This window comes from Simochromis diagramma, unplaced genomic scaffold (genome assembly GCF_900408965.1).
Source record: "Simochromis diagramma unplaced genomic scaffold, fSimDia1.1 OVJJ01000421.1, whole genome shotgun sequence".
NCBI classification, from domain to species: Eukaryota; Metazoa; Chordata; class Actinopteri; order Cichliformes; family Cichlidae; genus Simochromis; species Simochromis diagramma.
Window position 1 is genome coordinate 11,357,136 of NW_024387250.1, and position 26,561 is coordinate 11,383,696.

General features: G+C 39.8%; 3 protein-coding genes across 6 annotated transcripts in view; 1 reads left to right on the forward strand and 2 right to left on the reverse strand.

The window, feature by feature from the left end:
- Positions 1-3,469: 3,469 nt before the first annotated feature.
- Positions 3,470-8,099, reverse strand: nif3l1 (NIF3 NGG1 interacting factor 3-like 1 (S. cerevisiae)). 3 transcript variants are annotated; one of them, XM_040001970.1, is made up of 7 exons: positions 8,010-8,099; positions 6,390-6,985; positions 6,114-6,270; positions 4,861-4,984; positions 4,568-4,706; positions 3,958-4,041; positions 3,470-3,868 (listed from the first exon to the last, which is right to left on the reverse strand). In XM_040001970.1, exons 2-7 carry the CDS (start codon positions 6,973-6,975, stop codon positions 3,684-3,686), a joined length of 1,275 nt encoding a protein of 424 aa, XP_039857904.1. In that variant the 5' UTR covers positions 6,976-6,985; positions 8,010-8,099; the 3' UTR covers positions 3,470-3,683. The 3 variants fall into 3 exon arrangements, with proteins under 3 accessions (XP_039857904.1, XP_039857903.1, XP_039857905.1); XM_040001969.1 differs by having other exon boundaries at positions 7,916-8,029; XM_040001971.1 differs by lacking the exon at positions 8,010-8,099 and adding an exon at positions 7,738-7,872.
- A 1,990-nt stretch (positions 8,100-10,089) lies between these two features.
- On the reverse strand, positions 10,090-13,701 carry cabp5a (calcium binding protein 5a). Its single transcript, XM_040001980.1, has 7 exons — positions 13,324-13,701; positions 13,031-13,080; positions 12,819-12,849; positions 12,559-12,702; positions 12,307-12,416; positions 12,036-12,183; positions 10,090-11,949 (listed from the first exon to the last, which is right to left on the reverse strand). The coding sequence occupies exons 1-7, from the start codon at positions 13,361-13,363 to the stop codon at positions 11,921-11,923; spliced, it is 552 nt and encodes a 183-aa protein (XP_039857914.1). The 5' UTR covers positions 13,364-13,701; the 3' UTR covers positions 10,090-11,920.
- Positions 13,702-18,734: 5,033 nt separating this feature from the next.
- taok2b (TAO kinase 2b) overlaps positions 18,735-26,561 on the forward strand; it is a 29,764-nt gene continuing 21,937 nt past the window's right edge. The window contains exons 1-4 of one of the 2 annotated variants that reach the window (XM_040001963.1): positions 18,735-19,339; positions 23,853-23,993; positions 25,495-25,566; positions 25,654-25,755. In XM_040001963.1, coding sequence (XP_039857897.1) covers positions 23,862-23,993; positions 25,495-25,566; positions 25,654-25,755 — 306 coding nt within the window. In that variant the 5' untranslated portion in view covers positions 18,735-19,339; positions 23,853-23,861. The remainder of the gene's footprint in view (positions 19,340-23,852; positions 23,994-25,494; positions 25,567-25,653; positions 25,756-26,561) is intronic. The other variant, XM_040001962.1, reaches the window with a different exon arrangement.

Genomic DNA, 26,561 nt, shown 5'->3' on the forward strand with positions numbered 1-26,561 from the left:
GACATGACTTTCAGATACTGTTTGTCTGCTATATGTTTTTTTTAGACATGTCCCATCTTCTTTTGTCCTCCACCTGTCCAGTTTCCTTAATTATTTTAAGGAAACACTGCACACCTTGCTAAGATATGCCAAGGTTTTGGCTAATAGCTCTTTAGACACCTTTTTTTGTATGCTTAAACAATTCATTAATCAGTGTAAAGAGGCATTCATCTGAATATGGTCAGGTACAAGGACTGGACGAAAAATGACCCCAAAAAAGCCTAAGTGCAAAGAAAAGCTTTGAAAGACTTTCAGAGATTCTCAACACCAATTTAAAATCTACATGGAAGTCTGGTGGTTGAAGGCATTGGCACAGTAATGCATGCAGGAGAAAATAAGTAATTTTTTATTTTATTATAATTAGTAACTATTTACTTTTGTTGTTTTTTGCATTTATTGATGTAAATGCAGAATAATTTATACATAGTTATCATCTAGCTATTTTTTTAACTTTCTTAATTTTCTCTAATGAATAGTTCTTGGAAATGCAAAACTTCTTATACATTAAAGGAGTTTATTGCTTGGTCCCCTGGGGCTTTCTGATGACTTGATGACATGTTTCTTCCTCCCAGCAGGCTGCCTGTTAGGCTGTCTCAGCAGGGAGTCAGACCCTGAGTTTAGGTGGAGGAGGACGACAGTTTGGCCAGTGGCTGCAGTTTGGCCACTAGACAAGTGTGACTGTCTAAGTGTTTATATGCAAGTTTGTATTTAGGGATTATGCGCCCAAAACAATGGACCCGTTCAAACTGATTCACAGTGTCCTGATTTTTTTGTGACTGACATTTGTTAAGCAGGCATGTAAATGTAGCTGTACCACAGGGTCATTACACTCATTTGCAAGCAAAAGTAAATGTGTTTGGATTAAATAATCATCAATAGGAATGGTCTGCACAGGATTTAAGGAGTAAAAAATGGAGTAACCATAATTTGTTTAATAATTTTTGTAGTCTTGCCTCTGAACACCACTGCAGACGAGTTTAAATGATTAAAATGTGACTTTCAGCTTTAATTCAAGGATTTGTGCAAGTTTTGCATCAACTCTTTAGGAGTTATGGTCATTTTTATAGACAGCCCTTCATTTTCAAATGGTCAAAATTGGACAATTGATTGATAAGCAGTTTCATGACCAGGTGAGGCCCTTTTCCTTGCAATTTAAACACAAAAAATAATTATAGCTGATGTGGATTCAAAATTCTTGAATTTTTTTAGCTTTTCGCTGTAATTTTAAAGCTGAGCCCCAAAGAGATGTCGGTGGAGCCCGTCATTAGATTGGAAAAACAAAATTATTTATCAGAGAAGCAAAAACATGAGGAGTGGAGGAATCTTAAGAAAAGCAACTTGACAGCAAGTAAATGAACACCAAGTCAAGGATACTCTGGAGAAGAGAAACCTTCATGAATGGAAAAATAAAGGGTTTGCAACAAGGTGCAAACCACTTGTTACACTCAAGAACAAGAAGGCCGGACTGGACTTTGCCAGAAAGTGCCTAAAAGAGTCTGCACAGTTGGGCAAAACAAAACAAAAACCCCTCTTTGAACAGATGAAAACACTATGAACTTGTGCCAGAATAATGGGAACATTTAACAGCTGATGATCTGAAGCATACCGCATTAGCTGTCAAACATGCTGGAGGCAGTATTATGGCATTATTATTATTATGGTATTGGTATAATTTGGCTGCCAGTAGAACCAGGTCACCGGTGTTTCTTGATGATATGACTGCTGTTTGGAATAGCAGGATAAATTAAGAAGTGTACAGTCTGCTCAGATTCAGCCACATGCTGCAGAACTGCTGAACAGCACTTCAAAGACCCAAAGCAAACTGCTGAAGCAAACCAAGAGATCTTTGAGACAAAGAAATGGGATATTCCTCAGCACTCAAGTCAATCACCTGATCTCAACCCAACCCATCATGCTTTTCACTCCCACAAACAAGCAGCAACTGAAGACTGAAAAGGCCTAGCAAAACGTCTCAAGTGAGGAAACGCAGCATTTCTTGGCAACTGCAAAAGATTTTTATCCAAGCATGAATAATAATCCTTAAATTTAACATTATGTCATTTTGTCCAATTACTTATGAGTCTCTGAAAAATGAAGGAGTGTTTTTTTTTATCATAATTTCGAAACAGTTAATGCTCATTTTAAGCCCATCATCTAAAGATGTCTGCACTTAAGTCACTCCACTGTGACGGTGTGCAGAAGCAAAGTATAAAAGTGAAATATTTTACTCTAAATTTGACTTTAAAGTAAAAATACAGTATCATTTTATATCAGCATTTTTTTCTTGCATGCAGCAGTCCTCATTCTGCTTTTCCTGAATCAGTTTCAACTCCCTGACTTGGTAAAGATCGCAGAGAGTTGTCACAAGAAACTTTAGTTCAACAGGCTGCTGCTGAGTTTCATTAGACTTATTAACCAACAGACTCAACAAACAGACTTTCAATTATAAATCAAATAGAAACTTTAAAGCACATTACACTCTGCAGCTTTGCCTCACTGTGGATGATGCCCTGCAGTATATTTATCCACCTCGTAGGGCTCAGTGGGAGAAGGAAACTTTCAAGCTGACAGGCCTCAGACCTACCTGCTTGCACTATAAAAGTGACAGCTGGAGTCGGTTTACAGGAGCGAAGTATACGCGTTGTTCTAGCTGTTTTCCTTCTCCATTTGTGTGTTGTTAGGGATAAAAGCTGCTGAGGACTGAAAGGAAGCGGAGGTGTGAACACCACACTGAGAGAAAAGCCACTACCCTGACGGGGGGGCAGCGAAGTGTGTGATGTCTCCTAATGTTTTTATGAAAGAACAGGTGTGTCATAGGCGGTGCAGGCGTAAGACTCTGTAAAAGTCAATAATGAGGACTGTTACTAGTTTTGTTTTTGTTTTTAAGCCTCAGCAGTGGGGCAGGAGTACGCGCACTGAAGCAATACCAAAGGCCTGCTCTTCGACATGTATGTGCTAAATCGTTTGATTTCCATCCATGTTTGTTCAGAGGTTAAAAGGTCATCTTGTTGAGAAGAACCTGTCACTTTCATTTATCTTTCACAAGTTATGAGATACATTAAAAAAAATCCTTGAATTGCAGCTTTGAATCTTCATAGCTGGCTCAGGCTGGTGCTGATGTTTCCTGTGGAGCAGGTGGGGTCCAATATCCACGTTTATACAGCAACAGCAAACATTTTAATCCCATGAGGATTACCTTCTCTCTGTGCAGGAAGCAGAAACTATTCATTTTAGGAAAAAAAACTTGCGGATGCTGAAATTCCTCTCGGCATGGAAGCAAAGGTCACATCATCGGGATTAAAACACACAATGTGTCGTCTGCATGTAGGAGCTGCATGCATTAAGATTACAGATTACTTGTTTTATCTTCGGCTCGCACTGCATCTGTTAGCTGATGATATTTTGTCTTATTCCACACGCCAACAGCACATTTTGATCAACCACAGCCCATTTTATTAAGACCCTTCCAGAGAGACATGATAAATACAACAACATTTAACAATATTTTCAAGGCACAGCCAGTGGATAGCCTTACGTAAAGAGCCTGCATGTTAAAATCCGGGGGGGTTGCCAAAATGTCACACATATCTGTAGTAAAAAGTCATCTTTCAGAAAAACTACTGTGACTTCCAATCAAGAGTCAGTCAAACGACCTCCAGAGGGTCTCTGTCAGCCTTCGACAGGACCACTGTTACGCTATCGGGCAGGCGCACGGCTAGTCTCTCCCTGAACACAGCCAGGTAACCCCGCTCGCTGTTGCTGTGGTCACTGAGGATCACGCTGGTTCCTTTTGCCACAGCATCCAGCACTTCATGGTGGGACATCTCCCCTGAAAAAGGGGCATAATTATGTCTGCAAGCGTTGTGATACGAAGACGTTTTAGTGATATTTAAACTAATAAAATTAAATGTTTGTTACCTGTGACATAGAGGTCCGCCTTGACTCCATTCAGTACTGAGGCCCCTGACCCAGCACATACAGCCACAGTGTACACAGAGGACTCTGGGGAAGGAAAAACAGAACAGGGACATGACTTTTCTTCTTTCTGTGTGGAGTTGCATGCTCTCTCTGTTCCTCTGGGTGCTCCAGCTTGTTGTTCTGCTCATTCAGATTATCAGTGAATTTAAATTTTCTGTGCATGTGAGCGTAAACGACTGTGAAAGACTCCCAAACTGACCAGAGTGAACTCTGCCTCCACACCAGTGTTTATGAACTCATGTCCTCCATGACCTTCTACTGCAGGGATGTCCAACTAATTTGACATCATGGGCCACTTGCAGCCCACTTTGATCTTAAGTGGACCGAACGAGCAAAACTGCCCTTTCTGTCAGTGTAATGATATTGAACTACACGTTTAATCCCACTTAATATAAGAAAAAAAGAGTGCAGAGCTAATGGATGGAAATTCTTGAACCTCCATCGACGTTTCTACCCTTACTGCACCTGTGGTAGAAATTAAATGTGAGCGTGTTATAATTGAACTACTCTAATTTAGTGACAGATTTGTGTGTGTCCACTCGTCTCTCACCCAGCGTCTGCCCCCAGCCCAGAGCCAAACGGAGGTGACTCAAACCCAGGTGAGACTTCAGTTTTTGGACGGCTGCTCTGACAGTCACTGGCTGGTCCAAAACGCTGCATCGGCCTTGGCCGTGGCCCAGGAGAGGGGGCTAAAGAAAAGATGAAATGTTACTAATGCGAACAGAACAAGTTAATCATAACAATAGTCAGGAACTTTTTCCCTTTTAAGGAACTCCATTTTTGTTACTTCTTATATCTCTAAAATAACTGCATGTTTCTTCAGATTCCTGTAACAGCCCGCACCTTTTCTAACTTTACGATGGTGAGAGACTGGCTGGGAGTGCCGTGTCCTAACAGAGCCTGGACACTCGGGGTCAGCGCTGAGTCACAACAGGTTACGCTGACATGGATACCACTGCTGTCTGGTCTAATATGAAGAGACATGAACTGTTATTTACCAGTACAAAGAAACAAAAGACTTAATAACATCAAGTGTACGATTTACATCCATTACATAACTGTCATGTCTCGATAACTGAGACATGAATTTTGAAAACATTGGTTTCTGACTGTGCTGAGGTTCTTTCAGACTCTTTGTTCCATGTTTAATCCATGATTTACAACTACAGAAAAGCTTCTTTCCCAACTTAAAAGGCACTTTGAGTGATGTAAGTGTACTGTGATTGGTCCGGGTGTGAGTGTCAAACACATAAATCGAACGACCACTAAACAAAGGTGACATTAACATCAGTAAAGCATTAGCCACGCAAACAACAGCTGTTAAAGCAAGGCTTAAAAAGAAGAGGGAAAAAAAACACAAAGAAAAATCTGCAAATATATGCAAGGAAGAAGAAGAGAAATCCATCATTAAGTTTGGATATATTATTATTTCTAAAACAAGAAAAAAAGATTTTGATTTTGAATATGGTGTCTTATATAGGGGGGAAAAAAAAAAATCACACTAAAATTGGATCAAAATGTTGCTCATTTTTCTTTTTTCCCCATATTCAAACTTTAGTATGTGTAAAATTATTCACCCGACTTAGTTTTAAAAGGATATTATGTGCTTTATGCATGAGAAACTGTAGATAAAGTATCAGTCCTCTACAGTTTCTACAGCCTTAGAAATATGCTTTCAGTGATAGAATATCCAATTATTTTAAGGCCTTCGAGCATCCATACTCGTAGTGCCATACTACCTGATGTTTACCATAATAATGACATTTTGGTTTTAGTTGGGAAAAGGGGCTAAACACAGCCTTACTTGCAACCCCTCAGAAATAAAATGTATAATATATACATTTGAAGTTTCTGTAAGTGGTCCGAATGCAAACTGAAACAAATCTTTGGTAGTAGTTACAGTCCAAAAGCAGCTTTGGATTACCTGTGATGACTTCAAGTGTCTGCGGGTGATTTCCAGCTTTGATTAAAGCTAAACGCAAATTACAATAATGTGTGTTTGGAAGAAATAAATCAAAAGTAACATATATATGACAAAACTACCAAAATGGTTTTAATTTAAAGCTTGCTGCTAATCGGTGATGCCTGAACACAACCTGCTGCCTGAATGCTGTAGGGTCGTTCCACCGTCACAAGCCTTCAGCTCCTCCATGATCATGTTTAGTTCCTCTGCGCTTCTGACCGTGAATTCCAGTTTGTGACTGTGGGAGGCGGCGCCGAGAACCTGACTCAACACCGACACCTGACCGCTGCCTGATGCGACAAAGAAAAAAAGCAGTGGGGATGAAATGAAGGTCAGTGAATAAGCATCGTGTTCATATCTAATGATTTAAGTGCGAGCATCACATTTTACATTCAGAGAGACTTCTCACCAAGTCCTCCAACCAGCCAGTCGTTCACGCCTCCTTTCACGCAATCCCATGAAGTGTGAGGGGAAAAGACCGCTATGCCGGCCTCCACGGCCCGCACAGCCAGCCGCTGCTTCCAGTCTTTCTGAACCAGACGCTTGATTGGCCGAAACAACGGCGGGTGATACGAAATAATGAGATCGCAGCTCACAGCCACTGCTTCCTCCATGACGGCATCTGTGAGGTCGTTGGTTAGCAGAATGGTCTTAACGGGCCGAGGTTTGCTCGGCTCCACCAGCAAGCCGACATTATCCCAAGACTCGGCAAGCGACAGCGGAGCAAGCTGCTCCAAAACCTGCAGGACTTCCTTTAATTCCATCAGACCGGACGAATAAGCTGAGGAGAAATTAACAGACGGAGGACGGCGAGCTGAGCTTTGTCTGCTAGGCAGGATGTGATGACTGTGGGTAGATGAAGGAAGAGAATGAAGGACGGATGAAAAGGCTGAACAGCACAGAGCAGCTCGGGACTTAAAACTCTGTCTAGTCCAAAGCCTTCTACTGGTGAGCGAGAAAAATGTCCAAGAGAGATTTCTACATCCAGTCAACATCAGGGGAGATCTGTGTGGACAAAAAGAAATAACTAAATAATCATAAATGTTAGACATTCACAGATCCATATGTGACTGCAGGTTTTTGTACAAGACTGAAACTAACAACTGCTGAGCTATCATCTTCTTCTTCGTTCCACTGTCCACTTTAGGCGTTCACCACAGTGGATCATCTGCCTCCATCTCACCCTATCTCTAAAATCCTCATCTACACGACCTCCTTCACTACATCCATGAATCTTCTCGGTGGTCTTCCTCTTCTCCTACTGCCTGGCAGCTGCATCTTCTATATTTTTCTTTTTCTCATGTCTTCATGGTGTCATCTTTATCCCTCCATGTCCCTCTTTGTAATCTCTATACCTCCACAGGTAGGCCATGAGGATTCTACTGATTTCCTCTTCAAATTATTAGATGTCCTGTCTATGCTGAGTCTATTCTCAGTCCCAGCCTGTGCTGCTCACACTGACACCTTCAGATCTCACATGCACTGAATGTCTGACATTTTTAAAAGGAAAAATTAACTTAATTAATTGGATTAATTAACTTAATCCAGTGATCGGTTTTGTATGGTTTTATACGCATTTCCACCTGTCCATTTCCATTTCCACATGGATACACATGCTGTTTTTGCCTCGCTTAAAGACTCCATCCAAAGTTAAACACTAATCAGAACAGTTAGCAACAAATGCAAACAGACGGCTACAACTCTTAAGAGTACATTTTTTTTAGTCCGGAGCAAATCATTTAGTAAAAGCCACATACCTGCACTTTATGATTATTATAAACCTTATTCATAGACTTAAAACCAGCAGCTTTGAGTTGTGACAGCTGCCAAGCGTGCAGCTAACAGCAGAGCTAGTTAGCTGCCATTAGCTGCCACAGTAAACCGTCCTTTAACGTCAACACACCAGCATGCAAATATATGCACGAGGCAACTTACCGTCGCTTCTTTCTGACGGATGAAAACTAATAACACTATGGTTTTCGGTTTTTAGCTACATATATTCTGGTGTAGTGGCAGAGGCTGTACTTACTGCAGAACTCGCACGATGTCCCTTTTCGGCTTCCGTCCGCAACAGTTTTTTTTTTTTTTTGACTTAATGAATGACTTTATTTATTTATTTATTTATTTATTTATTTATTTATTTATTTATTTATTTATGGGGTCAAATTATGTCTTTCGTCTTGACCATGAGGACATATACATATAACTTATAAACTTAGTAGTATAAATTAGTTATAGTAAGTATTATAAAGTAAGTTTTATTTAACATATATGGTTACTTTCTTCTTCTTTTTTATTTATCACCCAAAAACTGGCCATTGCGCCATCGACACAGAAACTACAACTTAAATATAGAAAGGACTGAACGCATGTGCAACAATACAAAGAGGAAAATAGAGAATAACAATGAATGATATTAACATAATTACAAGTGATATTAATTCAGCCCAAATGAAATAAATAAATAATAAAAAATAGAAACAGAGCTTTGTAAATGTCCTTTTATTTTTTTTACGTTTTAAAGTTTCACATATCCTTCATAAAATTTGGAGAAAGGTGGTTTTAATATTCAGGAATCTGCATCGATGAATAAAATAAACAGTATTATCAAGACTTTGTTGAACTCCAGCTTGGGAAAATTTGGTTATATATTTGGTTTGGTTTGGATTTTGTGGGAAAGAGTGACTGGTGTAAGTTTTACTCCCCTTTTTATTGTCCTCTGTTTGGCATTTGTGTACATCTCTTCTATAATTGGTTTCAGTGCTGCAGAGATTGTTGGACGCTGATTGCAAAGACCTCCTGTGTCATCTTTAGTTCACCCCCATGTCTTATTGGTCTACCTGTCCAACCTGTCCATTATGCTGACAAGTTTCCTCAGCACTGAGAGGACAGAAGGTGATTTCCTTAAGACGGTCTTAAGGAAATCAGCTGTGGTGTCCCAGTACGCTACAGCATAAAAAATATAACACTGGCCACCAAAGAGAAAGAAAACAACAGACGCATTGAAAGATTCACAAGTGGCTCACTGTTCAGCTACAGTATTCATTTAAAGGAACACAACTTGTGCACATTTTTCAAACAGAGGCCAAAAGGAAGTTAATTAGCTGAAGGTGAAGCAGCTTACTGATCTCTTTATTACAGGTCACACATCAGTAAGACTGAGACGCACAGAATTCCCTCATCACTCACTTCTCCTGTCCCACTCAGTCCTTTCTTTTTCCGTTAAGGTAGTGCAAATAGCAACAGTATTTGTAGCAGTGAAATAATGAAATAACAACATTTCATTGTTATTTAATTATTCAAATCCTAAATCTTTGGGATTTGAGCATCCCAAAGAATCAGTTAAGAATTTCTCAAGTCGTTAGGTTCGGCTTAGTGTTTTTCAACAACGAGCTTCCCAATGTTTATAGCGCTGGTGTTATGCAATATTGTCTGTACTCAATGTTACAAAACAAATTCACAGATTAATGTGAGCAAGCAACAACTGGATGACTTTGATAAGCTGTATTTACTCTCACAGGGCAGGTGCTCCAGCAGCAGATACCCCGCAGTGCATCCGACTCTTCTCAGAAAGATTAAAGCTAACCAAATGAAATCTGCCTGGGGAAGGGGCTATCAGTGCAATAAGTTAAAATGGTAAGGGTTTTTTTTTTTTAATGTGTCTGGCTGAGAAGAAGTCATTGAGTATAGAGGCTACATCTGAGTTGAGTCTGAGAGCAACCAAGAGAGAGATTACTGAGGATTAATGCAATAAAGGTTGATGCTGGATGTTAGAGGGATCAGGAAGGATCAGGGCAAAGGCCAGCCAGTGAGCATTACATCATCGGATTCTTCCTCTGGACTCATCAACCCTCGCTTGGCACTACATCCGTAAGGTTAAATGTGCCCCCCACCCTCCTCTTTAAACACCCTCACTTACATTAGTGTGCCATTAATAGCAGTGAAATCTTGTCACTTTTTTTGTTTCAGTGTCTGAGTCCCAATCCACATAAAAGAACAATCATTTCAAAATAAAAGTAATAATAATAATAATAATAAAAGACCAGATATTTTTTTACTCATCCATTAAGCATACCAGCAGAGCGAACACTCTCTCTGTGGAGCACCATTCACAGATGTGTGTTTAGTAATTAGGTTCACTTTTGTTCATTGGCAGCATAAGTCCTCATGCCCCATCTGTCTGTCTGTTTGATGCTGTGCCCAGTTTGTCGTGCAGCAACATCTGCCTGGCTGGTGTTCCCCGAATGTGACAGTACAGCGTGTCCCGTGGCACATCCCTGAATTCAGCCCCAATATTTAATCCCAGCCGCGCACACTGTGGATCGGTATGACACAATTACTGATCACCAACTGCAAGAATGAATCAGTCCACAGGTAAAAAGAAAATAAAAAAGTGTTCACGTGCCTCAAATTTCACTCAACCTTTCTTTTCCTTTCTTTTTTTAATGGATATGGGGTTATAATACTCTTTAATACTTTTAAGCTCCTCTCTGTGTTTTGTGTCCATATTTCCGTGAAGTTCCCAACTTACAGAGAGTATTAACCTCAAATAATGGCTCAGACTGTCTCTCTAAAAGGACACGTTCTGGGACATGAACCTCTTTTTTTTGTTTTGGGGGAGGTTTTTTTTGTTGCTCTTAATACCTTTAAATCTGTTATGCATCAGTCACAAAATCCCACATTTCTGCCTCTTTTCAGTGACATAGTTTCTTAGTGTCCTTCCAAAGTTTTTACTCAATCCTAGCAGAGCAGAGTCCCTAAACTTTTTCATGTTTAAATCACTTCTTTCTGGAGTGAAATGACTGCACGTTACTGGAATGCAAGAAGTCACAAGGACAATATGGTCTACGCTTAAATGAGTCTGTGGGTTCCTTTCAGGCAGACACGTAGAACTTTCTTGTTCCACAGATACTCCTGAATCCGTTTCAGATGTTCAGATCAGATGTTTTATTTTGTGCTTTGCCAAAGAAAAGGCAGATCCATGTTACTGCTTCACTTGTTGGAAGTTAGTTACAGATTACCTAATACAACCAGCTCAGGTTAATAATGTACAGTACAGTAGTGACTTAACTTTACATCCTGCTTTGTTGTAACATTGTTTAAATGGTAAGAATAATTTAATAACAATACAAATATAAAAACAATTCCATTTCAACAAACTTCCACTGTATACAGTCTATATCAGGGTTGTCAAACATGAGGCCCAGGGGCCAGAGTGGGCCTGGCAAAGACTACAATCTGGTCCACGAGATGCCTTTGGAAGATATGCATGCATTTTTGGACTTTTAATGTATTGTAACAGGTTTTGGAGTTTTTTCCTGCTGATGAAGACTTTCCTCGTGCCCATTCATTCTATACCAAAGTAATTAAGTAATAGGTAAACAATTAAACACAGAAAGGTTACAGAAGAAATAGAAGTTTCAGTTTTTTACAATAAGTCCACAAAAAAGGTGTGAAGTAACAGGAACTTTCTGATTTTTTCTGTAATCTTACACAGTTATTCCTCACAATCTAAGCCCAAAGAGATGCTGAAGGGTTTCTTTCATTTACTACAGCATTATTTCTTTATCATGTGGAAAAACTGAGACATACTTGGACTTCTTTTTCTTATATTAAGATATTTCAGTGATTAAATATATATTTAGACTTCTTTCCACTGCCCACTAGGATCAAAGTGAACTAAATGAGTTTGACATCCCTGGTATATATGATGAAACATAACAACAGAGTTTTGTTTTTTTTAGCACTCTTATGCTTGAAAAATCATTACAAATTGTAATTCTTTGCATAGCTATAAAATCTGCTCTGAGATCAGTCTGATATTGCTTGTTTTGAGCATCTAATTTTAACATTTGCAAGCCCAGAAAAGAACAGCATCAGTGTTAGTGCGTGTTTGCAGAGGTGCAAATGAATGTTCCTGACTGGCCTTGTCCTCGACTGTCATTGATGGGACATCATTCTGACAAATTCTGCAAAGGAGAAGAAGACGAGGATCAGTTGCTTCACTTCACTGCACTGTTACTCTTTACTGATGTAGGCGAAAGACAGTCTGTACCTTCAAAATCTACTGTGCCATCCCCGTTGTCATCGGCCTCTTTCACTATGGCATCGATTTCTCTCCGGCTCATGTGCTCTCCCATCAGCTTTATCATGGCTGATCGCAGCTCCTCCGTTGTGATCTCTCCATCTCCGTCCATGTCAAACTAACAAGAGGCAGCAAACAGCAAAGAGCAGCTTTTAATCACAGCCGTGATGATAATGATCGCCATCTGGCAGTCTAGAACGCAGGTGGCTGGAAAGTTTCAGAAAAAGCTCTTTACTCTCACCTCTTTGAAGGCGTCTTTCAGCTCCTTCATACCGATCATTCCAGACGTCTCTGCCAGCAGTTTCGGGGCCATCAACTCCACAAAGTCGTCAAAGTCGACTCTGCCACCGACTAGAGGGGAAAAAAGGTTCGACATGTCTGTGGGCTTTTCTGTCTCTCATCAAATCTAGATTAAAGCAATGAAAACAGCCGCTAACTATGGGATTCCTCAACGAATTCAACTTTTAAACAAACACTTTTTTTAAGGACTCACGGTTCATGTTGATATTTTGACTCAGCTCGATCAGCTCCATCTCAGTGGGCATATAACCCATTGTCCTCATCAGGTTGCCCAGGTCCTTACAGCTGATCAGCCCGTCCTTGTCTTTATCAAACTCATTGAATGCATCACGCAGCTCTGCAGAGGTTTAAAGTAAAAAAAATCAAATCAAAAAATGAAATGTGCAAAGTGTACAAATGTAGGTAAAAAAAACAATGACGTAGTCATAAAAATGAGAAAACAAAAAATATTACCATCAATCTCATCATCAGCCAGCTGTCTTGTCTGCACAAAGAAATAATAATTGCTTAACTTCAGTATAATATGAACATTAAGAAGAAACACGGTGCTTTCTAACTACTTATGAATGCAGCAGTTATCACAATCACACAATCACAATAGCAGTTTACATTTCCAGCACAAAATCCATCAAAACAATAATTAAATTCCTGCAGCTTATACTTACAATGTTTTTCCCTCCCCGCAAGAAAATACACGCTGCCCCCAAGCTCATTTCTGCAAGAGGAAATACAGATGTACTTTTATGAAATGTCAGGAAATCACTGACACACGATGTAGAGCTTGGTGGGTTTTGCTATGAAGACACTACTGCTGAAAAAAGGTCTGTTCACACAATAATTAGTCCAATAAACTCTTGCAATAGTATAAACATGTTATTTATATATACTGTTAAAATTTCTTAAAAACTTTACAGGTTACTGACATCTTCTAAATAAAAAGGTTTTAAAGAGATGTTACCTTCCTCAGATGAATTCTGTTTGTCAGCCAAACGCATCATAAATAAGCTCTCTGGAGCTGAGGACCTGCAGCTGACCTGTGCAGTGCAAAAACTACCCTGCCTTCCTCCTCTTGCTTAGTCTTCTCAGTGTGAGCGCTGTCTCTGATTAACCGCAACAGCTTGTGCCTCTCAGTGTGTCGCGACCCTTTGTGCCCAGACTGCCAGGATGCTTGGAAATTGTATGAGGGTGTGTGTGGGTGTGTGTGGCTGCATCCAGACGTGGGGGGAGGAGTCAGCGGTGTGACCGGAGGAAAGCGGGATCAGGGATGAAAGAGATGATGCCCTGGTTTCCTGCCAACCGAAAATATGCGATATGATGAAGTCAGCTAAGAGGTGCTTTTCTATGCATTGAAGTAATTACAGTGTCCTTCTACTCACTCATGTTTTATGCAGGAGATGCAACACGAGCCTATCATTGTGAATAACTGTTTCAAGTGCAGCATAAAAGAACCAGGGCTATCACTCACACCTCCACTTTATAGCCGTTTATTTGTCAGATACTCATAATTAATGATTTATTATTAGTTTAAATACCTTTCATGAACCTGAAGAAACATCTACAATTTGCTTTTCTAAGTTGAAAAATGTTGGTGACAAATCTACGTTTGAAATCAGCAAAAGTTTTATTTTTAATAAAAACTGTCACAGTGGTCTCTCACTTCTGTGTGAATAACAGGCTCATAAAATCACCACATAATAATGTAGTAATCTCTTTTAATTTGTAATCATTTCAGAATCTAAAGTATTTCTTAAAATTCCTGTAACACTTTACATGTTTTAAATTTAACAGGATTTTGCTTTTCAGTGTTCTTAGTGTAACTTTGGGGGAAATGTCATAATTGAAACAGAACTACAAACATGTCTTTGGACAAACTGATATCTGAAAGTAAAAAAAAAGTTATATACTGCAAAATCTTCTCATCAGGACGCTAACAGGTAATTTATATGAAGTTAGCAGCAAAAGTCACTGTTCATCAAAGACTACAAATAAAGTTACATGTTTATGATCATTGATTGTTTCTGGATTGTGTGGCTTTATTTATATTTTGTGCTGCAGAACACGTGACAGTAACACAATAAAAGAATAGATGGTCATTTGGCTCATCGCTCTGTTGTTCCAGCCCTGATTATTTTCAAAGACATCAGAGTGAAACAGATTTTTGAAGTATTAAAGAGTCACAGGCCGATTACAGCTATTATCCCACTGTGTGATAATCTGCACGACTATTTGTTTCATTTGAATGAAGAAAGAGATTTACGGCTGTGTTTGAGGTTAATAGTCAACACAGAGGTTTAAAATAGCATTTTATTTTATGTTCATTTTGTGTGTGTGTGTGTGTCTTCATTTTTTGCCAGTTTGACAGGCAGAGTTTTTACATCACATGCACATCCTGATACAACCCCAAACGGATTTGTGTGTCCTTCTGGGATTGAACCAGAGATCGTTTCTTTGTTAGGGAAATGTGAAAACCAGCTAACTGCAAAGGCTAGTATAGAGGTTTTTCTTTAAATTATAAGTTTAGTTATGTGCAGATCTCATATATAGGTATAACAACATCATTTGTTTCTTTTTCCTTTTCTTTGTTCTTTTATTGTTGAAGAAATCTGTTTTTCCCTGTCAATCACAAGATACTCCAACAACAAAGCATATCCTGCTTCATCCTCCTTGGGACCAACATTTACTAAATAAATATCACGTTGTGTTCATGAACACCTACCCCAAAGTAGGAAAGCTACACTGCTATTGCAGGTTTAATATTCTTAAACTAACAATAATATTTGTTATGCTGCAAAAGAAAATCACAAATACTGTAAAACAGAAAAATACACTTAATAAGCAAAGCTGAGTAATAAGCTGCCAGAGTTACTGCTGCTGCTCAGAGCATTTTCCTCTGTGTTGAACCTGCTTCACATGTCCCATAAATGACTTTAATTGTGATTTAACAGTGTTCACGACATCTTCAGGTTTCGTGTGGGGAGAATTTTGCTTCTTGTTCTTCTTTTTTTAAATAGAATATTAAATTCCACATATGAGTAATTTGTATAATCTACATCAGGTATGTTTTTTCCAATTTATTTTGGTTCTTCGGGGGAAGAAAAATCACACTGATTATATAGAAGTCTCAAGAACCCACAAAACCTTGTGTATCAAACATGATACACTAGCTTTAACGGTTAAAATTTCACCATAAGTGACAAATATGGCTGGATAGTTTGTTTGCTGAAGCTCTTTATCTAAACAGCTGGGGGGGGGGGGTTCCACCAAAACCATGTAAATGTTTAGTCTGATATTTTTAGCTGAAACACTAAACGGTCTCGGTGGCGTGCATGTCCTCTTCTCCTGACCATTTTCTCTTTGCATGCCTTCCTGTTATGTAAATTTACCAGAAATCTGTTTGCATAAGAAGCATAATCTGCTGGGCAATGCAACAGGAACCAATAATGATTTATCATCCTTTTTTTACCCTCTCCTCTGTCGTTGCAGTGGTGGGCCAGCTGAGGGGTTATGCAAGATCACATCCACAGCTGCTGAAAAATGTCTGTGGAGGGGAGGGCAGGAGGTATATGGGTGAAGAGAGCCTGATTTAGAAAAAACTATAGGAGGGGGAGAAACCTCACATCAGCTGTAGGCTGATGAAAAATATGTTATTTGATTAATAAGTAGACCAAGATGTTATCAATGCCACGTTTGTAATAGCAATGGCAATTTTATTCGTATAGTACATTTCATTACATAATAATAATAATAATGGATTGGATTTATATAGCGCTTTTCAAGGCACCCAAAGCGCTTTACAATACCACTATTCATTCACTCTGAAACTCATGAAACTCAATGTGCTCAACACAGGATAACATAAAAACCAGAGCAGGTTTACGATGCCTAAAGGCTGTAAAAACAGCAAAAATTAAATCATGAATCCTACAAGTGTGACTCCCTCAGCTGTGTTACCCTTTCATAAGAAAGTTCTTTGTTGGAGTGTTACAGCCTGACCAGCCTCTGAGAATCACAACATACATAAAGGTTGAGGGGAAAATATTTCTTTTGTGTGTGTGTGTGTGTGTGTGTGTGTGTGTGTGTGTGTGTGTGTGTGTGTGTGTGTGTGTGTGTGTGTGTGTGTGTGTGTGTGTGTCATCTGAAAATGCACAACACAGATTATACTGAGTGGATTAAGACAGCAAATGCCGTGCCAAACAAGCCATATGTGTGATTGCGATGACGTGTCGCTGCGTGCAGACATCATCTGAAATCAAATCAGGTTGAATGAAGGAAAACAACAAAATCCATTTAAGTGAAAAGGGATTTGGGGGGGAAAAAAATCGCATTTAATAGTCGCTGAATAAGCTCTACCCCTACACACTGGTAACAAATACCTGAAACATTGTAGCCCATGTACTGGTCTTGATTTTAAATAATGGCTGACTGATGCTGGTAGGTCACTGCTAGACATGTCTGTCCTTCTGTTAGGTTATGCAACAGCATCACTATATAGCATTTTTAATTCTCAGTAAGGATTATATAGTAGTTTTGGAAAAATCCCGCAATCTCATCACGCTATAGCATCGGAAATTTCTCCATAAAGATTGCATAATGATCTGTCATCCCAAATGCTGGCCACTATGATAAGGAAAGAATAAACAACTTTATTAATATGCACTGAGCTAAGCTTTAAATACTTACATCACTATGTATGATGTAATTATTAAGAGAGCTTAATTATTGTTTTCTGAATCAAATCCTCTCATTTATTTATTTATTTTTTCTCACCTTCACAAAGGAGCACATCGAAGAGGACACGCAATCTACTGTGTAATCTATTTATGAGGCTGGCCTGCAGATGTTTAAGGACATAATGTAGGCCAATATAAAAATACGTGCACCAAAGGTGTTTTCTCGTCTGTTTTAGGCAATGCTGACAATCAGTCAGCATGAGTTGATGGTTGATTTATAGCAACAGTGGACTTTTATGTGATTTTGCAATGCATTTTTTCAGAAATAACATTTTCTGGACGCAGATGATTATTTGTGTTATTACAAATCATTAATACATGCCAATATTAAAACATTTTATCTATATTTGTAAGAGCAACTTTACAAAATTGGTCTTACATATAATATGAACTTTTATCTTCAGATTTCTACAGCGTCTGTCTGATTAATAAAGATTTCATTCATTCATTCGTTTGTTTTGTATCCCATATGGTACACGTGCTGTTTACAGGATGACTGCAGAAAGATTAGCATTAAAACAACTGAAATTACTACTGAAACTACTGAAAAAGTCCAAGTAGTTTAAGGGAAAACTTACCAAACTCTCACAGTTAAATTGCATAAAATGAATGTTGAGAGTCTATTATCAATGGGATAGGCTCCAGCGCCCCCCGCGACCCTGAAAAAGGATAAGCGGAAGCGAATGGATGGATGGATGGAATGTTGAGAGTCTATTATCAATGGGATAGGCCCCAGAGCCCCTGCGATCCTGATTTAAAGTAAGTGAAAGGAGATAGATGGATGGATGGATGGATGGATGGATGGATGGAGTTCAGAATAGTTACTACAATGCAAACAGTACTTTGAAGCAATTTTACTTCCAGTCTTAAAGATATAACTTGATTTTATTTAGCCTTGTTTTTGTTTTTTTGTTGTGGGACATTACTAAGAGATTTTTATACCACTTGATACTTTGTGGAATCATTTAGTCCTCTAGAATCAGTAGAGGAGGATGTTAGCCGAAGCTAATGTCCATTACGAACAAGACATCTCACCCCTGTATGAGCCTGTGGAGGCCATGAGTGGCTCCTTCAGCAGTAGACGTTACAGCCACTGTGTAGGACCTAGTACCAACACAGGTCCTTTGTCCTGGAAGCAATCTGACTGTTCAATATGCACATAAATAGCCTACCTGAGAAATCACTCACATTGCACTTTATGTACATATAATTACTGTGACAGGTCTTTTAGTGTATATATTAGCCTATATTTTATTTTTGCTTTATTTTATTTTATTGTCTTTTATTTACTTCTGCGTTTTTAGCGGTTTTAGCATTTTTGCGCCTTATTTTTTTCATTGTTTTCTAATATATCCCCAATTATCTTGTTATTTCTGACCGTTTTGCAGCCGTAGCAAGTGTAGATTAATAAAGTTCCTTTCTATCTTTCTAATTCTGAGATTCCTAATCTGAAATTTTGAGATACCTGTCCTAAATATTTAAATTATGGTCATAGTTTTGTTTTGTTGTTGTTTTATTTATTTTGACTGAAATACGCTTCCACATTAGTTAACTATACGAACCCTGATAAATAATGCGAAGCTGCTCTTACCAGTTCAGTTATGTTTTTGCGAACCTCCTCGGCCACGTGAGGATACTATTTACACCTCACGTGTTCGTTTGAAAGGCGTCGAAGAAGAGCAACTTCCGTTTTCCGCTCGGCTCCCGCCCCGCTCCGCCATCATGAAGTCCTGAACAAAAACGGATGAGAGTCGAGCAAAATGGGGATAACACGAACTGTTGATGAAATCCGCCGACAGCATTATCGTAATGACAGTGCACAGTGCTGAGCGGAGCGGAGCTGTCCATTTGAATGCACCAGCCTCCCACTGAAAGCGTCCCCGGCAGCTCCTGGCGTTGCGTTATTTAGTTAGCGCTGGTGCTAACAGCAGCCAGAGCTAGCCGCTGATTTTCTCTGGACGTCGACGCTGCTGCTAGGTTAGCTGGCAGGCGTCGGTCTAGCTAGCTGTCACTTAAACTGACTGCCACTTGACTCATGTCAAGTCGCACACGCGTGCTAGCTGTCCAATTGACTGGGGGCATCAGGATGGAGAGGGGTTTAAGTAAAAGCATCGACAGGCAGAATGTGGTTTATTGGTGTTGAATAGACACCAGCACCGAGGAAAGAGGAGTGAAGACCACTATTTTCCAGGCAGGCCGGTTAGCTAGCTTCAGAGCTAGCTACAGTGGATCCCAAAAGCCACGGTAAGACGTGCTATAAATCATTCAACATGCGGGGCTGTGAGCGCATCCCACCCCGTTTGCAGGGGAGACACCGGCTAGCATGATTAGCTGCCTGATTTTCAGATCTTGGGGAGTTTGACATTGACGTGGAAGCTTGTTGTTGGCCTGCACCTTGAACATTCTTGAGTTGTTGTCAAGCTGCTGTTGAATACGTGTGGATTTCTATAGAAAGCAGCAGCGTGGGTAGCCTAATTGAGCAGCCGAGTGCAAAAAGCAGTCTAGCTCGCTCAGCTGATGCTGATGGCAAGCACATATATGGATAATTGCTTATGTGCCTGACCAGTCAAACACAGTAGACATGTTTTGCACAATAGGTCTGTGCTTCTCTGATGTTATAAAATGCATGCATGTATGTTAAAGAGAGAATCATTGGTGAAACCATGTAATTGTGACAGACGTTGTGTGGCGTTAACGAGACATGGATGGTTTAGTTAAAATGATTACAAGCTTCCTTTTGCCTTAGTTACAGTCGTCAGAGAAGTTCCCATTTTTAAAGGGAACCTAATGCTTCCCGTTTGTCAGAATCAAAATGGCCAAGTGAGTCTTGGTATTTTCATGTTCAAGGGTTTGGGAAAAACTTGAGCTTGATTGGTGACTGTGAACTTACAAAATTGCAAAAGCTGCCATTGCCCATTTATCAAGGGGTTAACCCTTGATAAAATCTTAATGACTCATGATGACCTAACTTGTTCCAGGCTGCTAACTTTGACACCAGGGAGAAGTTGTTATCTGCACTGCAGCTACACAAAAACATTCACCATTGTACTGTGCATGTGAGTGTATCATCAGTTGGCTTTTCCAATCTTTTTCCTTTGGTAAAGATATAACAGCTATATTTATTCAGCATTTCCAAAAAATATCTTTTCCATAACCACACTTGGGGGTTGGGGTGGGGATTGGTTCACATATAAGAATGCGTTGATTTTGACCTTCAGAAAACATCTGATGGTTCTTGCTAGAATTCAGAGACAGACATCACATTTCATCTTTGTTATTTCAAGGTTTATAGTCTAATATCAGCTCTCTCAGTAGGACATACTTTTAGTGTGGGGTAGTAATCGCCCACATATTTAACCGTGGTCTTCCTCACCCATTTAGCCATATCATTGTGTTTGCTCATGATAGCTCTCCAAAGCATAGTGGTTACATGGTTTTTCACTTAAAACTGGTAAATCTTGTCATGTTGTTCCCACACAGGAAGCAAAGCATGGGGCTGCTAAACTGGTTGGCAGTTTTTATGTGGAATTTGGCCTGATGTTGTCTGGTGGTTTTCAACATTTCAAAAGCTGTATGGAAAGTCAGACAGGGCCAAGTTAATGCTACAAAATGTAGTCCTCAATTTGCTTGTTGGTCACAGTTCATTAAGAAGAAAGAAAGAAACGGCTTAGGGGGGGAAAGAGATCCTGTCAATATATTGCAGTTGGTCTTTTGAAGTTCTTGGCTGTTGGTATCGGCCTCAGAAATCTCACTGATGCTCTGCAATGCACTACACAGTCAGTTTGATGCCTGCTTCTCCTTATAATCATATGAACTTTAATTCATGTATTTCTATAAGGCCTATCAGAATACTGTGCAAGTGTGTACAAATGCAAATCAAACCAAGTGTGAGTCACTATCTTAACATTTTGATAGGAAAAGAAAAGCAATCCAGCCCACCTGGTTGTTCAACCTACCCGTCTGTGTTTTGTTCTTCAGTTTTAACAGAAGCACACCTTTTATCTTGTCGCAGCTGCTGTGTGGTTTTGTGCGCGGGCTGCTGAAGGACCAATGACAACATCATTGTATGAGAGCAGTCTTTTGTTCAGCATTGAGAAACAAAATAATATGAAATAGTCTAGATTTTTTTTTTTTAAATCATAGTTTCATGTGTCAGGGAGATTAAAGAAGCCATTAAAGAAAGAATAACTCGAGGAAAAAGATGTTGCATCTACCATTTTAAGATCATTTTGGATCTTTAAAATGGATTATGTGCTTCAAAAATGATGTTTGTTTCCCTGTACTGAAGCTAAAGCCTGTATATTCTGTGTTTGGTGAAAATATAGCAATTAAAAAAACGTATATCTTCAGCAAATAAATAGAAAGCTGCTTTCAGCTTCTCCCTTATTCACAAGGCGGCCGCCACAGTGGCTGCTGCCACAGTGGCTACCGCCACTTGTTTGATTTCTCTCTCTTCCTGGGATTGAACCAGAGATCTTTTGCTTGTTAGGCAGATGTATAAAACACTTCATTATGGAGTCACAAATCTCAGTGTTAAACAAAAAAAAAAAAATCGTACAGCGGTAAGTGTGGCCAGCCATGTTCACCATAAATATAGAGACAGACAAAGATTCAGTAGCCTGTAGAGCCACCTTTTGGCAGCAATAACTTGAAGTAATGGTTTTATGTATGACTTTATCAATCTCTCACATGATTGTGGGGAAATTCTTGCCCACACATTGCTGCTGTGCTTGGGATCACTGTCTTGTTGCATGACTTAATGTCAGCCAAGCTTTAGCGGTCAGACAGATGGTCTCACATTTGACTCTAGAATACTTTGGTATACAGAGGAGTGCATGGTTGACTCATTGACTGCAATGTGCCCAGATCCTGTGCAAAACAAGCCCATATCATCACACCTCCTCAACTGCGCTTTAGCGTCGACATGAGGTGTTAGTGCTGATATGCCGCCTGGTTTTCTCCTCGCGTCGCAAAACATCTCCACTTTGGTCCCGTCTGTCTAAAGCACATTGCTCCAGAAGTCTTGTGGTTTGTTCACATGCTGCTTTGAAAACCTAAGCTATGAGCTTCTTTTTAGAGAGAGGAAGCTTTCTCCTGCCAACTCTTCCAAACAAGCCAATGTGCTGTCATGAACTTTAACATTTAAAATGCTAACTGGGGCCTGTAGAGTTCTTGTTTTTGTTCTTCTGAGCATTTAATGGTCTGATCTTGAATTTGTTGGGACATTCCCTGCTGGGAAGATTGTGGCATTGTGTTAACACACATCTGAATGCTCCAGACCAGCAAACTGTCAAAACTTCTGCTTTTTTTAGAGTGCATTTAATTGGTGGCTGCTGATTACACCATGGAGTCCTATGAGCTCTTTTCACATATATGCACATTGATGAGCCACAAGATTAAAACCATAAAAGTCACTTTTGTGCCACCAAGAAATAAAAGATCCCACCTGTCATGACATGATCAAGGGAGCCTCTTTGGTGTGGCAGCAGATCCTTTGAGTCCTGGTGGTTACAGGATGGGGCCTTCACGTGAATATGTTATAGGATCAGCATTGGTTAATCAGTATATGAGGGTTTCTATTCTACTTTATAAGTATAAACCAAAGTGGGTTGCTCCTAAGAAGCAGAACAGCAAATAATGGATGGATCTGCAGAGCAGTGTGTTGGTCACATTGGTGGGAAAGTTGGCGCATCCTCATGTGAAGTGAAAAATATCTTTCAGTTGATGTTTTTTTTTTTTTTGTTTGTTTTTTTGTTTTTTAAATTTGTGTGTCCACTACAGAGGACATTAACAAATAGGCCGGGTCTCAGGAGGCTATGATTGCATGATGATGTATTGCAATTGAATATTGCTGTTCTCGCTGGCCTGCAACTGAAAAACTAGTATTTTACAATGTATAATTTAATGCTAGTTAACTGTTGGATCTAAGATGTTACACAGCCACCCATTAGTAGCCAGGACTGCAGCTCTGGCAGACGGCTTGACTCCTCTCTGTGTGATGGGAAGTTGTGAACAAGAAGTGTGGATGGCAGCCCTGCCTAGCCGGTGCAGTTCTGCAGTATTGTGATCGCGAGAAAAAGGATGTATGTAGGTTGTGTCACAGTAAACTGGTATCTAAGAGCTCTGCTGTAGCAATGCAAAAGCACATTCTGTTCACGTGTGTGGACGTTACCCCACGAGGAGAGAAAGCTAACACTGCTTATGTTAGCCACACGCAGCAGTCTGTGTGCAGTGTTCTGCTCAGTGCAGCGTGCCACACATTTTAGAAACATTAAAAAGATGTTCCAGGTCTTCAAGAAATTGATCAGTATTGTTGCCAGGACCATCCTTTGATATAGTGCTGCAATTCTGCAAGCTTCGTACGTACATTACAAGACAGTCTTCTGCAATACATGAAAATATCTGTGTAGGAGAATAAGAAAAAGAATTAATAGGGTTTAAATGATTAGATGATATGTAAGAGAAACTCTGTGTATTTCCTTAAAAAGACAGAAAGAAAAGAAATAACATGGGTGTAAGCCCAGATTTGTGCTTTGTACTGCTTTCCCCTTTCATCTTTGGTTGAGAACAATATATTTTTTTTAAATGGCATGAGTGACATCAGTGTCAACAATTTCCACCACAGAGATCTAAGTGTGTCGACTTCATGTGACAGACTAGACCGTGTTTCCGAGGCAACTCGTGCTTTCAGCACAAATGTTGGTATCCTTTCCAAATAACAGATGCTCACCCAGTGTGTTTCTTCCACGCTCACCAGGCGCTGGCCATGCCGTCGAGTGTGCGGGCCGGGAGCCTGAAGGACCCGGAGGTGGCTGAGCTCTTCTCGAGGGAGGATCCCGAGAAGTTCTTCACGGACCTGAGGGAGATCGGCCACGGGAGCTTCGGAGCAGTGTACTTTGTAAGTTAGTTTTCTTAGGGTTTGGCTCTTTAATAGAAATGTGATAGAGTGCACACAAGAGCCCTTAAGTGTGCTTTCCCCTGAGTGCAGGCTTAAATGTGAAGGCCTGTTACTTAATATGATTTCAGATACTTGTGTTCATTTATCGGTTTGAATTGTGTGTTTGATCTTTGTCAGCTCTGCAACAGAGTTGTAGGTGTGTAGTTATGTTCGTTTGAATTCAGTAGTAGGAAAATGTTCAGGTATGTGGTTTTTAACATGCAGCTTACCTGAAGGCATATAAACATGGGGACAGGCTACGGACAAATAACGCTGACTGAGTACGCTGAAAATCGGTTCTTGAATTCTGGAGTTTGGATGATATTTTAGTTTTCAGTCACACACTGACTCAGTCATCTGGCAAACTTTAAAAAGTGCTCTGCTTGTTATAAATTTAAGACTGCAGTCTCTGAGTAGTTAGCATGGTGTTCATAATGTTGTATACAGCTGTTCTTCACTGAATTTATATAATGTAAGCATGAGAATGCAGGTGAAATGAAAATCATTACCTTTGTATATATATTATCGTCTTATTAATGTCTAATTATTTCTCTGGCTTTGTTTTTCTTCTTATGTAAGTTGATCAGTGTTTTGGCGCCATAGACAACAGTGTAGGCTCAGTTCTTCCTGCATATAAACCATTTCAGCGCCCACCTGAGAGGTTATTACTTCCCTCATAGGAAGTTACTATAAATAAAAGATCTTACTAAGTAAGGTAACATGACTCATTAAAGCCTAAACTACATGCAGGCCGGTCGTGCTTATGTGCATAGGCGCATTTTAAACAACAAAAACCTGGACAGGCAGAATTTTCATAGCGTAATTAAAAAATTCTTTCATACTTTGATTTTTGCATTGTTTTTTGGGGAGATTTCACTTGGTTCAAATGTAATTACTGCTATAAATCTTGCTGAAGTCGGAGTGATTGATGCTAAGAAAAGCTAAGCACAGCAAAGAAGAATAGCTGACAGATGGCGGTACTTCCATTAAGAGCACAAGCTGGATAAACCTGTCGACTGAAGATGAAAGAAGAAGGAAAAAGTAAAAACACAGTGCGAGTCGGGGAAGGAGAACAACTTTTCAGAGCAGGATAAAAGTCCCTGTTTAATGAAGGGTGAAAAGCAGCCAGTCATGGATGAAGGGATGATAGGAGGGCAGAGGAGAAGAGGGAAGGAAGCTCTGCAGAAATGCTCGTTTTATGTAATGGCCATTTCTTTGTTGTATTTAATGTGAGGAGCATTGATGGATGTGTCTCAAGTGCTTTGTGGAATAAATGCTGCACTGATGCTCTCAGCCAGGTTTAAGTGTTTGAGTTTTGCTTGCAATTAACTTTGTGTGGAAGGAAAAGAAAACAAGGCGAGGGCGTCTGTGCTATTTAAAGAAATAGTGACAAAGATGGTTCGAGCAGCATCCAAAGCTTCAAAAAATTTACTGCATGTTGTCCTTAAATTTTCCCTACTAGGCCCACGACATCCGCACAAATGAGGTGGTGGCCATCAAGAAGATGTCCTATAGTGGCAAACAGTCCAATGAGGTAAGACCTGGCGACTCTCTAATGGCTGATCTGCTGCAGATGTAATATCTTATGGATAGAGTGATGAAGGCTCTGCTCGTATCCTAGAAATGGCAGGATATCATCAAGGAAGTGAAGTTCCTCCAGAAACTGCGCCACCCCAACACTGTGGAGTACCGTGGCTGCTACCTGAGAGAGCACACAGCCTGGGTGAGTGTGTGCAAAAGCTGTGCACTCATCAGTGTTGTGTTAATCAAATGAATGATTTTAAAAGTGACTTGCTTAGGAGGTTGTTAAAGATGTTAACATTCCCAGTACCACACACTTAAAAAATAAAACAAAGAATATAGTTGGGGATATTTCAGCATCCACTTTAAACACATTTCTTTTTTTATGCACATATTTGGGCCACCAACGGCCTGTAAAAATACACCCAGAACTTTGTCCCCTCTGCAGTATTCCTGTGTTCATTTTCACTATATTTGAAAAATGTCAAAGATGAGTAAAAGCAGTGCTGTGATTGATAAATACTCAGTTTATCGTTTTATTTTTATTTCAACTTGAGATCATAACAACCATCAAATTTGGTTCTCTCACCCCTCGACTTACTCTCCCCCCTTAGCTCTGTCTTTCACATTCTCTCTCTCTCTCTCTCTCACTCACTCACTCACTCACTCACTCACTCACTCACTCTCTCACACACACACACACACACACACACACACACACACACACACACACACACACACACACACACACACACACACACAGTCAGGAAGAGAGCAGCAAACCCTGCCTTTTGTTTCAGTGTGAATAAAAACATGAAACGTTGACCATTTGTTCTAATATTGAAACCGGTTTCTGGTACTTCCTCCTTTTTTCTGTGCAGCTTGAGGCAAGTTGCAGTTGCCACAGAGTCTCTTTGTTTCACTGTGACTGCAGGAATTAAATATAGTCTCTGGTTTCTGCAGCCAAAATGCAGTTTTTCGTTCCAGATATCCTCAAAAGGCTCTCAG

Excerpts from the sequence above, each read along its gene's own strand:
- cabp5a (XM_040001980.1), bottom strand. The coding sequence starts at position 13,363 with ATGATGCGTTTGGCTGACAAACAGAATTCATCTGAGGAAG. Across the intron at positions 13,081-13,323 it reads ACAGAATTCATCTGAGGAAG|AAATGAGCTTGGGGGCAGCG; the intron begins GTAACATCTCTT and ends TTCCTCTTGCAG. Across the intron at positions 12,703-12,818 it reads GGCTGATGATGAGATTGATG|AGCTGCGTGATGCATTCAAT; the intron begins GTAATATTTTTT and ends AAACCTCTGCAG.
- nif3l1 (XM_040001970.1), bottom strand. The coding sequence starts at position 6,975 with ATGTTGACTGGATGTAGAAATCTCTCTTGGACATTTTTCTCGCTCACC. Across the intron at positions 4,042-4,567 it reads GGGCTGGGGGCAGACGCTGG|AGTCCTCTGTGTACACTGTG; the intron begins GTGAGAGACGAG and ends TTCCTTCCCCAG. Across the intron at positions 3,869-3,957 it reads GGCGGACCTCTATGTCACAG|GGGAGATGTCCCACCATGAA; the intron begins GTAACAAACATT and ends CCCCTTTTTCAG.